Source organism: Podarcis vaucheri (genome assembly GCF_965113315.1).
Source record: "Podarcis vaucheri genome assembly, chromosome: 15".
NCBI classification, from domain to species: domain Eukaryota; kingdom Metazoa; phylum Chordata; class Lepidosauria; order Squamata; family Lacertidae; genus Podarcis; species Podarcis vaucheri.
In genome coordinates, this window is record NC_138753.1 from 13,783,087 (window position 1) to 13,796,935 (window position 13,849).

The following is a 13,849-nucleotide window of genomic DNA, read 5'->3' on the forward strand; positions in this document are numbered from 1 at the left end:
TGGAACTTCAAAAGTCTGTGGATCAGGCCATGTTTCTTTTCTGTTTATTTCTCCCCTCACCCCACAAAAAGACACAAACTTCTGTATTAGGGAGTCCCATGAATATCCAGAAGCCTCTATTTTTAGGTGGCCCCATTTCTCTCCCAAAATGGTAGCCAGTGTGGTGTAGTGGTTTTGAGTGCTGGACTAGGACCTGGGAGAGACAAGGCTTCAAATTGCCACCTGGCATGAAGCTCACTGGGCGATCTTGGGCCAGTCACTGCCTCTTTGCCCAGCCTATCCCATAGGGTCGTTGTGAGGATAAAATGGAGGAGGCGGGATATAAATGTAATAAATCAATAATTAAAACTGATTTGACACTCAACTAGCTTAAGTGTGTGATCTGTATTATATATGAGGGTAGTTCTGGCAACAGAGTAAGCCACAGTCCCAAGCAGACAAGACTTCTCTGAGAACTGCAACATTTCTCTTAATGCTGGTCTTTTTGTTCGGGTTATAGGCCCCCCAAGATTACTTCAACAGAAATTAATGAGCTTTAAAAACAACAACGCTCCAATTCCCTGAGCAAGTCAGAATTCCAGATTCAATTCTAGATAATGAACAAACCTGCAATCATGCAAACCACAATAATTGGGGGGGGGGGCGCTTGTCAAATGTCCAAGTAAACCACAGGTATCTTGCTGAGGTGCATTGTGCATTTTAAGCCAACCATGACATTCACGGGTTTGCATGGAAATGAGGATAATACAGACACCGAATCTTGCCTGAAGAGTGATATTCACAAGACATCCGATTTCAGTGGTTTCCAAGTATTAAGCTTCACATTTCTAGCGGCACAGTTATAAAGCTATGCACACTTGGGGCATTGAAACCTGTCAATCTGAACTCCAACACTCTTTTAAATAAGTTTTCTAGCTGAACACCAGAATCTGCACTCAGATTCAAAGGCTTGGCCCCAGAACACATGCAATCTGTCTCTGAGCATGGGCATCCACAAGTATTGAGAGCTCAACATCTAGGGATGCAGGCAAAAGTGTCTATGTGGGGTTTCTTGTCTGTTTGGTGGGCTGATTGTGAGTCACTTTGGGTTAACCTGGACGAGATAAAGTGACTTTGGGCTGACCTGGGTAACCCAAACTTCCCATCCCTAAGGAACTGCTCCCCCCCCTTTTACCTTTCAAGCCAGACAGTTAAAATATATTTTGTTTTATTAAAGAGAGAGAGAGAGAGAAGAAACACCAATTGTATTGTTATGGACTCACACATCTGACTAATGTTAGCGTTTTCCAACAATGTCACATATCCGGTAACATTGCTGGGAATGTGAACATCGCGGACCTCCTGGAGATTGCTGGCCGTCCTTCCAACAGCTACCGTAACCTGCTGCGGCATGTAACTCTGGTCGTTGGCTGCGACTGCAATCGAGAGGTGCCTCAGAATGACATCCGGTTTCATCTTTAAACTGGAAGGCAAAGAGATTTCATTGGGAATGCGGGGGGTGAGAACAGGAGATTTTGTGGTGCCCAACTGAGCTTGCCCGACTTGCACTTATTCGGTAAAGAACACATTTATAAAAGGATGCCAGGCTTATGTATCTACTGGGCCATACGTATCGCGCCAGTCCATGATAAAGATCAAACTCAAGGCAGCTTACAATTAAAAAAGAAATCATGAGAGAATTAAAGGCAAAGGCTTGCATCCAGCATTAGTCATGCCTATTAGGTCTTCTGGGCAGAACTTCGCTCAAATCACCCTAAACCTAGTAATAAAACAAGCAGCACATTAAAAACTTTACCAACAGTTAAAATCCCAAGCAAGTTGACACTGGCTGTCCATCTATTATCAGGCCAGGAACATGTCTTAATTTATAAAGCCCTGAGCAACTTCGGTCCAGGGTACTTCAGGAACTTCCAGAAGCTTAATATCCCAGGTTGGTCACTGAGATCATCTGCTTGACTGTCGCTGGTCATTCCCCAAGTTGGCAAGGTTCATTTGAGACAACAAGGAACCAAGCCTTTTGTGTAATCTGCCCAGCTCTGTGGAACCCTCTGACACAAAAGATATAGCGGACACCATCTGTTTCAACTTTTAAACGCCTGCTGAAAACTTTTTTATTCCTTCAAGCTTATGCAGGCAATTAAGAATACATCTTTCCACAATTGTTATCTGATTTTAAATTTTTAATATGGTTTTTATTGTATGGTTTCATATGTACTTGTTGTGAAACACTTTGATATTTTCTTTATGTATTAGCAGTACAGAAATATTATTATAAATAAGTAAACAGGGGGAAGAATCATAGGAAAATATAGTGGTAGAAAAACCTCCTGCACAAAGTCTTTCACATCACTGTTGTTTATCCATACCGTGAGCCTAGCTTTTGACAGTTAAGGTATTTCGTTTTATGGGACCCACCCCTTCTGTTCAAGAGAAGCTTCTATTTTGGTTGAAATGGTTTTACTTGGTTTTGTAACCATATGTTTATATAGCTGTAACCCATCCTGGGGACCTTATGGTGAAGGGCAGCTGAGGAATTTTATGAGTAAATGAAACAAACCACAGTTCTTGGGCTCAGAATTAAGTCCAAGCCAAGGATAGTGGTTGGAGTCCAACATCTGGACAGAACCACAAGACCTCTCTTCTACAAGCTTGAGAGTCTTATGTTTACCAGTTTCCATCCAAGTCAAACAAAGAAGAGGAACGTTCTGCTCTGGAAATCCCAGAAGCCTTGTTAATAATGAAATCCAGCCTGTCACTCACCGTATCCAGTGTGACCGAGCACTCCCATCAGACTGCCAGAAGGAGGAGGTCTCTCCATTTGTCATTTTGTCAATGTCTGCTGAATTGGAGGAAGTTTCTATGTGAGTGTAGCACTTTGAAACTGATTTGAGCTTGTCTAATTCCTGGTTTCCATTTAAATCACTCGGACATTCTGTAAAGAGATTGGAAGAAGCGGCAAAGACAGGTTAAGTAAAAACATTCATACCAGCATACTGACTTCTGCTTACCTCTTCCTCCGTCCCCCTACCTTCATGGCAATCTACGAGACCTTTGAGGAAGTGATTCTCTTTCATTTCCTTGCAACACATTCATTGAGAATTTGCCTAGAGGAAAGGAAAGTAACCTCTTTCGCCTAGTGTTTCCTTTTCTCTCTTTTTTTAAAGGGCAGGTATTGAACTGGCATCCAAATAGTACAAGCATCATCCACAGACTTAACTGTTAAGCAGACTGTGTGGATCTGGCTTATGGTTTCTTTAGGTCCTTTCCCCTCTCTTGTCAGGAGCTCAGTTGCCCAGGTTCACTATTAAAGGACTTATAGAGCTGCCAACCCTTAGGAGAGCCCACTCTGAGTTCCCACATGAATTGCTAATCTGGGCACACCTGAATGATTGGATGGGGGGATGCCCAGAGCAGATACTCATACAGCAATGCAACAGGCAGCCTCCTCTGAAGGTAGATAATTCTGCTACGCCTTTGTATTCTGAGTGACTGAATGACCCACATCACAACCTATGCAGAACAATTACAGTGAAGGGTGATCTGGAGAAGACAAAAAAGGGGGGGATGGCACCCATAGTGACAAAAATGCCACACGTTAGTGAAATCAGAATTTAAACATGGTTCAAATAAGAGAGGCATAGATCGGCATCTCCACCTGCAGAGGAGCTTTGCCTCCAAGGACGTATTGATACTGAACTGCTCAAGAAATTATCCTGACATGGATATTCAGAAGATTGAGAGGAAACACAATTAAGATTACAATTGCACCTCAGTGGCTGGCCCTGATTATAAACATTTTAGGTGAGAAGAGGACAAATCAACTTCCAATACCTTTTTCTTTTAGGAGGAGCCGATCTAAAGAATCCTTCAGTACGGAAGATCGCATGGTGCAAATATTGTTGAAGTACTCCAAGACTGGATATGGGATGACTGTGCTGGCGATACGGTGCCGGTGCAGGAACCTCAGGATCATGAAAGCGTGGAGACTAAGTCGCTCGTTCAACTCTGAAAATATGTCTACAAAACCTTGAGAAGGAAAGGGAAAGGCACTTAATAAGGTGCATACATATTTTGGTAGAGACAGAACATTTCCTGCTTCAGTTAATTAAGTGGAACTTAATTCTATCACTCATCTGGCTAGAACAGGAACAGAGGAATCTGTTGCCCCTCCAGATGTTGGTCTACAACTCCCATCATGATGGGAATTGTAGTCCAACAACATCTAGAGGGCCACAGGCTCCCAATCCCTGGGCTAAACATGAGATTAGTTAAATAAACCCCACTCAAGTCACCACTTAGGTGCTTCCAAACTACGCTAGTGGAAGGGGGAAAAGAAGCAGCAGTGCCCCTAAGAAAGAAACCATATGAAGCTACTGATAATTAAAACCAGAGTGTGAGGAGAAGCATATTCAATCAGTGTGAGCAAGTGAGGAAGCACATTTGGCCCCAACGAACAGGCTGATGGCTTAACTGTGTGTGAACCAAGTAATCACTGTATCCTAAACTACTGAAACTGTTTTGATATAATCCCTACAGAATGGTATGAGCTGGTAGCAGCATTTTTCCATGTTGTATGATCCTAGAAGTTTCTGGAAATATGACATGGCACTTGTTTAAAAATCCTAGTCCATTCCTATGTTTGGGGGATATGTTTTTGAACACGGGTGCAGAATCTCCCAAAATCTCCAGTGTTCAGAAACTGGGAGTAGCCACACTCTATATGACTATCTGTTCCTTACTTGGTACCTTGAACCATATCCTTAACCTCTTCTAGCTGTGAAAGACTGATAAGACATCCTTCAACTCAACTATGGGGCTCAAATAATGGACACAAACTAGTGAAACACAATGTTAAAAAAAAAGGAGACCCGCAGATACTGTTCTCTTCTCAGACCTTTTCCTAGCACGGAACTCACAGCCCTCTTGCAGGGTGCCTGAGGTTTTTTTCCCAGATTTAACAGTTTTAATATATTTTAGACATTGGTGTGGTGCAGTGGCTAAGAAGCTTGAGCTACGAAGCAGAAAGTTGCTACTCTGAATCTTGCCTCTTATAGAAGCTCAGTGTGGACCTTCAGTAAACGTCAATCTCCCTCTATCAACATTGATCTCCCATCTGTAATATGAGGTCAATACCGGCCTTACCTTAGCAAGACTGTGAAAGCACTATGAATATTGGAAAAACAAGCATTATTGTTAGCTATGAGTACTTTTATACCCTGACTGTTTATTTTGGGTGTGCCCAAACAAAGCTACTAGAACCTTGCAAAGGTTTGGCACTGCCTCATGAGTCATGACCATGCACTTCTCAGGAAAACAAGAGCAAGTTAACATGACAGCTCCTGAGTAAACAAGTGATTAAAAATGAACCCCTTGAATGGTTCAGGGTGAAGCTAGCAATGGTGATAGAATTGCACACTTGAGCTAAGTGAGATGCCCAATCAATGATTCCTTCTGCTATTGGATATGTTAGTTTTCACCAACCTCGTCTTATCCAGATGTTTTGGACTACAACTCACATAGCTATATATCAACTGGAGAATGTGAAGCTGCCTTACAGTGGCGGAAGAATCATCCTAGGGAGAAAGTCCCACTGCAAAGTCTCTCCCAACCCTACCTGGAGGTGCCAGAGGTTGAACTTGGGACCTTCTGCTTGCTCTACCAACGAGCTATGGCCCTTCTCCATTTGCTCAAACACCAGGCACCTTCCCAGGGGGTTACTGTCATGGTATCTTAAGTCCGTGGCCCATTGCATTAAGATAAATCCACAGAAGCCATCTCCCTTCTTCCTTCCCATTTCTTACCTGGGACAAGCGAACAAGCCTGCAGCTGCCTGATCACGTGACTAAGCTCCCCTTGAAGATTGGCTCCGCTGGAGTTCTTGAGAGCCTCCAGCATGTTCTCCACATCCACTGTGCCATCACCCTCAGGATCAAACTGAGCAAAAGCCTGAAGGGGAAGAAAAAGAAGATCAGCAGTTAGATGAGCAGAGAGGGGAGACCCCCCTTTTATTGTGCCCACTGTCAACTGTCTTTAACTATCTCAAATGGAAAAAGCAATTTTCTCCATTGGCACAAAGTTATAGCACACTGGGTATAACTTGATTTAGAAGGTAATCAATCACCTGTAGTGAATACTCATCTGATACTCTCTAGATGCAGCTGGCCTTTAGTGTGGTGACACTTTACCCTTTGAACTCCCTTCCGTTATATCTCAGGCACTTTCGTTATTGTCTTTTTGGCATCTAAACAGAGACCTTTAGCTCTGTTGGTATCTGTGGGATTGGTTTTATGAATACAGTATTCAACTGTTTATATATATAATTTGCTTTTGAAGGGGGTGAACGCACGCACACGCACACAACTTGTTTTAACTTGCATTGCCTTTTTGACCATTGGCTATAGGAGCTGTAGCCGAGTCACAGAAACAGCAAGTAGTTCAGAGATGCCCTCCGAGACCATCGTTTCAGCAGAGATTTGAAATGATTCCCAAAACTAGTAAAAGAATCTCACTGGTTGTTTATCACAGTTATTGCTTTAACAAAATCTTAGACTGGACATGATGTTCTGTTTTCTTGAGTCAGATGGATTGTCAGTACACTCCTGCAAACCTATTAAAAGTAGTAATAAACCAGTTTTCCCCCAAGCTGCTACTGCACTAAGGTCCTGCTTTGGGGTTTATTACAGGCATCTGGTTGGCCGCTCTGAGAACAGGATGCTGGACTGAATGAGCCACTGATCCAGCAGGCTATTTTTATGTCCTTAGAAAGGACATACTTTTTTAAGGTATCAATTTTAGCTTGTTCTACTTTAAGTTTCCCTCAAGATGTAACCCAGACTAGATTGCGAGCCCCTTTTAGGGAGTGTGATCGACACAACTGAAATTGTTGTAATGCAACACAGGATAGGGCCGTCTGTAAACATACCCGAAGTGTCTTATGTAAGCAACAAGGTTGTTTGCTTTCACCAACTAAAGCTAGTCTCCCTTCTGGTCCTTTAACTAATCCGTGATGGCCAAAGGTTAGATATACACATGGCATCAGCATAAGGGCTCAAGGCCTACTTGTTTAAGCCAAAACAGAAAAAAGGGCAAAATACTTTCTTTCCATGCCAGCCCATTTTGTACAACTGACTGTAACTTGTTCTACACACTGTTGTGTGTGCATCATTGCTGAACATGCTGCTTGTAAATGGATATGGATTATCCTCATTTCAAAGGTCAGCAGTGAAGATGCTTGTCACATGCTTAACCACAGCATGGGAGGACAGACTATGTGTTGTGGCAACCAGAGTGGTGTTTGGCTAAGTGACCTCCCAAGTAGCACCATTTAAACAAAGCTGGCCAGGTGATTTGTTTGCAGTGTACTACTGTCAACAAGCACATCCAATCCTAGTTTGCATGAAAAATTATTGTGATTTGTAGCTAGCTGTAACTGCAGAGACAGGGAAGTCAGTGCCATTTAGCTCTGGAAGCATGTATATTTACCTGCTCTGCAGTTGGGCTATAACCTTATCTGAACATGTACTCTCTGGGTGAAAGGCAGGGAACAGTTGCTAGGGGAAGTAAGTGTGTTCACCTGTCCCTTCAGTTCAGCCACAATCTCTCTTGATATAAATTTGCTGAGCTGAAGCCATGTGTGGGTGGATTTGCTGGCTGATTTCTGGGGTGCCAAAGACCTCAGAAGTGACAGGTGTTTTATTTTAACATGGTGAAGGCATCTTCCAATTACTGTCCTACATTGGTTGACAGTTTGTTTCCATGCCCAATTCAAGGTGCTCGCATCAACTGTTCTAAACCCTAAACAATTTAGGTCCCAAATTTCTGAAAGACCGCATCCTTCCTACAGACCTGTCAAGCTCAGTAGAAGGGTCCCCTTGGAAGTTCCACCACCCTCAGAAGGTTTTTTGAGGGGAGCGGTGGCCCAGGAGAGGCCATTCTCTGCTGGAAGGCCCTAAACTGTGCAATTCCTTCCGCACAGAACTGTGTCCAGCTTATTCAGTATACAGCTTTTGGTAAATGCTGAATACGCAGCTTTCCCCCCTGACCTTTGATACCTGAGATATGAGTTGCAGGATCCACCCTATTCCAGTGAATGTAGTCCGTTTTAACTGTTTTTAATTCTGAATTTTATGTAATAAAATGATAAATGATAAAAGTAGGTTAGATTGTAGTATTTGAATTCTCACCATCGGTCTCAGATTGTGCCCCCATATAGCACAATCAGAAGTCAGGCAAAATTGTTATGGGCATGAGTGGTTGATTGGTAAAGGTGTTGTACGAGGTCGGGAAGACTTCCTCTGGTTGTTTGAATGGATAGAAAGCAAGGCTGTGCAAACCTTATGCTTTCATGTTGGTTAGGAGCTTACATCATGCCACCTTGGCAGCATTATGGGCTGAGCAAAGTCTGGCTGCTCAGCCTCACTCGCCTCAGAGCTCCTCAGTGTGTCTATTGCCTGACAACACCATAACAAGGGGGGAAATGCTCCCTGAATAAACCTGACACCAAATTATTTCTGATTATATGTACAAATCTTTTTGAGTACTCTTGTATATGTCTGTTTACACAAATCCCTTGAAAAAGCAACATCCATGTGCATGTGCTCTCCTCTACTGTCTCTGTGGGGTATGGGTTGATCCAGGGGGAGGGAGGCAAGAGGTGAGCAGAGGAGCTGGCAGCCATGGCATTTGATAAAAAATTCTAAATGTGCTCAGAGGCCTGAAAAACGTTGATGCCCGCTGTCAATACTATATTCATCTTAATACTGCATGGACCATATTAGGGGCTCTTACGTGGCAGAAAAGTTCCAAATAATTTTTTAGTAGACAATAAATAAACAAGAGTTGGAAGAGGAAGAAGATGGGCTCAGGAGAGGTGTGCAGAACGAAAGGTCTGAGGGAAAAGGAAGAGAGATGTTTTCTCCACAGTGTCTGGGATGGTGGATCTGTGATGCCATGTGTGAACACCCCAAACTTCTCCACTGATCCTCGGAGTTGGCTAGTCAAGCCACCAACAATCACCCCACTCAGACTGTCAAATGACACACTCCAACTCATGGGAATGAACAAGTACCAGAGACTCAAAGTATACAGAATGCTGTACGGAGAATTCTTCAGAGCTGGAAGCATCCTGAGGGTCAACCTCTGATGTGGTGCTCATCAACCACATAAAGGTTTACAGACTCAGCTAAAGTAACGTGGGCTCCTGAGAAGTGAAGCTTTTTCTTCTTTAAAAAATAAATAAATCTCCGCATATATTACTTGTGCTCAAAATTTCAAATAAATATCTGAAATGCACAAGCAAATCATCTGGGACAAAAACAACAACAAGTGGAGCTTTGACCCAGGCTTACAAGTGGCAGAGCTTCAGAGCCAACACCCCCTTTTTCCATTCACTTAAGCAGGAGGAATCACAGTTCAAGCGTCCAGCCAGGCAAAAGCACTTCAGGAGGGTGCAGAGTAGGGGCAGTGAGGAGTGTGGCCTGTGTATGAGCTTGGCCCGCAGAGAGTTCTGAGGGTTGAGACCTGGAAGGCTGTTTGTGGTCCTCAAGAGCATATTTGCAAGTGAACAAGGAAGTGTTGCAAAAAGGCAGAGAGCTCTGTGCATTGCTAAAGCCTAAGGGCCAGCAAAATCAAACAGCTTCCCTGCCTGAGCATCAGGTCATGTTTCTTAACAGGGTGTTGTCCCCTGAACCTTTGCCCTGAAGTGTTCTCTTTCTCTTCATACTATCACGATTACATGTTACATAAAGGTGAAACTGTCCACACCCACTCTGAAGGCAATGCAGGAGTTTGCAGGCTCAAAGCAGGCATTTTTCAAACAGCACTTAAACTGCTTTTTGCATTTTCCACAACAACTGCTTGGATGTGTATTAATTTTAAATCAATTCTCTTCCATTTTCTGCCTCATATAAAACACACTGAGGAAACAGATATTCCAAACTAAAATAACTCCTAGCATCACTTATGAAAAACAACCAGCATCTGTTCTCCCTTGTAGGCAAACATTGTCAAGAACCCTGTTAAAATGAAAGGAGAAGGATTATTTAATACTTCCCATAATTAACTGTTTGTGAAACCAATGTCCCCTTCTACAGGCATTACCTGTACCACAGACACTGCTTTGGATTGGAAGAGGGCACTACATTTAACAGCATGGGAAAATATATCCTCTGGGTCATGCTTTCAACAGAACTGCAGGTTATTTATGGCCATGGGACATATGGGGAAAAGGTTGCTTGGAAACACAACTTAGTACTGGACCAAAACATGTAACGTCAGTATTGCAAGTCTCCAAAACACATTCAACCAGTGCACTACCCTTATCATTTTATTCCCTCCTCTAACCCCATATTTATGCTAACCTACCACAGATTCAATTATGCTACTTCAATAATTTGAAGCATTTGTAAATTCTGATTCTCATCTTGGTAACTTCTAAACCAGGTATAGACAAACTCGGCCCTCCAGATGTTTTGGGACTACAACTCCCATCATCCCTAGCTAACAGGATCAGTGGTCAGGGATGATGGGAGTTGCAGTCTCAAAAAATATGGAGGGCCAAGTTTGCCTATGCCTGTTCTAAACCATCGCTGGGGAGCCTCAGAACTCCGGGCCAAATTCTCTGTGGTCCCTGCCAACAACAGCATTTTAAATCTGCTTCTATAGGCCACACAGAGCCACTGCTGCGGGAAGGAGACCCAGGTTCACACCTGTCCACCCTCAGCTCAGGGCTTACAAGTCATACTCTTACCCTAAGATGCATATCTGAAAATGCAGCAGCCCACCACAGAAAATGGTTGTTGAGTAGACAACACAGATAAAGTAATATAAATCATTTCACCAAGCCACAGAACTATACAAAACTGTTAATAGAAATACTTCCATCTCAAATCCATTCCTGGGCAAGACTCAGTAAACACACAGGATCTCACTCCCAAGTTTCCATAGAGCTGAATCGCAAGGCTACAATCCTACAATGCTGTACGTTTCCTAAAAGGAAGCCCTGAAGTGAACGCAATAGTGTTTGCTGTAGAGCCCACTCTGCAGGAGGTGGTTGCTGTCCTGCCTTGTGCATTTCCTAAAGGAGAAACCCTAAACTGAGCACATTGGAGCTTACAGATGAGTAAATACTTGACACAGGAGTGCATTGCAAGGCCGCAGCTGTCATCCCTGAGCACCCTTCCCTGGGGAGTTAAGGCCCCAGAAACACGGAGTAGTTCAGTTCCAAGTATACATGCAAATAAACAAATGGAACCCAGTCACAATATATTAAGAAGTAGAACACACGAGGAGGGGGATAAGTGATAGCGGTTTTTTGTTGTTGTTTTTTAAAGTTTGTATCTTCAACTTTTCAAAGTTGCATTTTTTAAAACTTGAATTTTGAATTTGTTTGTGAACCTCTCTGAGCTGCTTTGGAGACCTTTTTGGGCAGAAAGATGGCACAAATATAAACTCTAACAGCACAGAGAGGCCTGCACCGCAAGCCTGCCATCCTACTTTGCATGCTTCCTAAGAGTAAACACAAGAACACTTACTTGGGAGTAAACACCACAGAAGAGTGCATTGCAAGGCTGCCCTCTCTACTTTGCATAAGAGGAAGCGCCAGAACCAAACACAGCAAGTATTACATAAGCCTGCACTGCAAAGCTTCTGCCCTTGGGCATCTTTGCCTAGGGCAGCAAACCCTACCAAGCAGAGATTAGCCCTCCACCCTTCTGTTTGGGTGTATAGGCTATGCTGCTCAAACACACATATGTAGATGCAATCTCCTCAAACAGAGGAAGCGGCCATGTTGAATCAAACCACTGGCCCATTTGGCTCAGTATTTTCCACAATGATGAGAAATGGCTCTCCTGGATTTCAGATGGGGGGGGGTCTCTTTCCCAGCCCTATCTGGAGATACCATTGGGGACTGAATTTAGGAACAGGTACTCTGCCACGGAAAGGTGATCCTTTGCTTAAAAGAAAACAAGATTCTAGTCCTCATTTTTCTGAACAAAGAGCTTAAAGAGGAATGTACGAAGCTGCCGTATATTGACAGTTGGTCCATCCAGCTCAGTATTCTGGACACTGACTAGCAGCTGCTCTCCAGCGTTTTAGGCAAAAGTCATTCTCCAGCCGTTATCTAGAGATGCCAGGGATTGAATCTTGGACCTTTAGCATGCAAAGCGGGTACTCTAACAGTGCTTCAGGTTTAAGTGCAATTTGAACCAGGATCTGAGATAGCTAGATTCAGAAAAGTTTTCTCCTTAAACAGCTGAAGGGGATGTGTGACATGTCAAGAAGAAATGCCTTACTTGTGAGTGGTGGTGATAAACATGACATCTGTATAGCACTATCAGGTTTAGGGATTCTAGTCCTCATTATTCTAAATAAAGGTCTAGCTTAAATAACAACATAACAAGCTGCCTTATACTGAGTCCATAGTGGTTCATCTAGCTTTGCATTCTCACAACCCCAGAGTCGTCTGCGACTGAACCTAACGGTCAGGGGTACCTTTACAACTATTTGTAGCGGCTCTCCAAGGTTTCAAGCAGGGAGCCTTTCCCCAGCCCTGCCAGGATATGCCAGAGACCAACCTGGGACCTCCTGCACGCAAACATAATGCTCCACCACTGCCCTGTGCACTTTGCCCTAAAAATAAAGCAAGACTCTAGTCCTCGTGATTTCAACATAGACTGCTTCAAACAGGAACCTAAGAAGCTTCTTATACAAAGATAGATCTCCGGGGTCCAACTGGAGGAGGTCTCTCCCCCCCCCCCGCAGCGCTGCCTGGAGATGCCAAGGGCGGAAAGTGGAGCCTCCGAAGCACCTGCTCCACGCACTGAGCTGCCACCCCTTTCCCCATGGTGGGGGGGGGCTCCCGCTCACCTCCTCGCTCCTGGCTCGCTCCTCGGCGGCGGCGGCTTCTCCTCCACTCCCGCCTCCTCCCGTGGCGGCTGCCCCGGCGGTGGCGGCGGCCCCCGCTACTCCTCCGCCGCCGCCGCCTCCTCCTCCTCCCGGCGTCGGCCCGGCGCGCGCCTCGAGGGCCTCGCAGAGTTGCTCGAGGCTGACGGCGTGCTCCCCGCGGCCCAGGCGCTCCTCCAGCCAGCGCACCAGGGCGGCGTGGTGGCGGGACAGCAGCGGTTCCGCCGAGGGAGCCTCGCGCAAGCGGGCCGCGGCCTCCTCCCTCAGGCGGGCCTGGCCGAGCAGCACCGACGCCGCCGGCAGCAGCGGGGACGGGGACGAGGACGGCAGGGAGGCCGCCGACGGAGGTGCCGAGGGCCGGGCGGCGGCCGGTGAGGAAGAGGACGAGGAGGCCGCCGCCGTCTCCATGGCGCCCGGCGAGGAGGCCTCCCTGGCGGCGCTGCCGCTATTCCGGGCCCCTCCTGCGGTGGCGGCGGCGGCGCAGGGCGCCGTTTCCTCCTCCTCCTCCTCGCCCTCGCTGTGGCTGCCCACGTTCCCCATGGAGCGCCCGAGCCCGGCTTCCTTCTGCCGGCCGCTCCTCCTTCAGCTCGTCCCTGCGGCTTCCCTCAGGACGCCGAACTTCCGCCAAGGCGGCGTCGCAAACGCCCGCTCGCCTAGCGGCCGTTTTGCGTCACCCGGCCGCAAAGCAGCGCCGAGGACACTAGCGCGCGTTCAGAAGGGCTCGATGTGCGGCAGCGTCGCGTACGCAGCCCTTCTAGGGAGGGGAAGGAACCGTAGCCTCTATGGTTCGGAATGTTGTGGCGCGGCCGCCAAGAATTACAGTAAATACAGAATGGGAACGGCCCCCTGGTGCCGCTTTACGGCAGTGTCGTAAACCCAGCCTCTATGCTGTAATAGGCATATTTATTAAAAACATAGGAAGCAAGCTTATACGTACCAAGTCAGA

General features: G+C 45.6%; 1 protein-coding gene across 2 annotated transcripts in view; it reads right to left on the minus strand.

Moving 5' to 3' along the window:
- Nucleotides 1-13,542, minus strand: part of ZZEF1 (zinc finger ZZ-type and EF-hand domain containing 1) — a 70,698-nt gene extending 57,156 nt beyond the window's left edge. Inside the window, exons 1-5 of one of the 2 annotated variants that reach the window (XM_082201332.1) lie at nt 12,868-13,542; nt 5,802-5,946; nt 3,832-4,026; nt 2,761-2,932; nt 1,263-1,462 (exon numbers count right to left, since the gene is read on the minus strand). In XM_082201332.1, coding sequence (XP_082057458.1) covers nt 1,263-1,462; nt 2,761-2,932; nt 3,832-4,026; nt 5,802-5,946; nt 12,868-13,443 — 1,288 coding nt within the window. In that variant the 5' untranslated portion in view covers nt 13,444-13,542. The remainder of the gene's footprint in view (nt 1-1,262; nt 1,463-2,760; nt 2,933-3,831; nt 4,027-5,801; nt 5,947-12,867) is intronic. The other variant, XM_082201333.1, reaches the window with a different exon arrangement.
- Nucleotides 13,543-13,849: the final 307 nt, after the last annotated feature.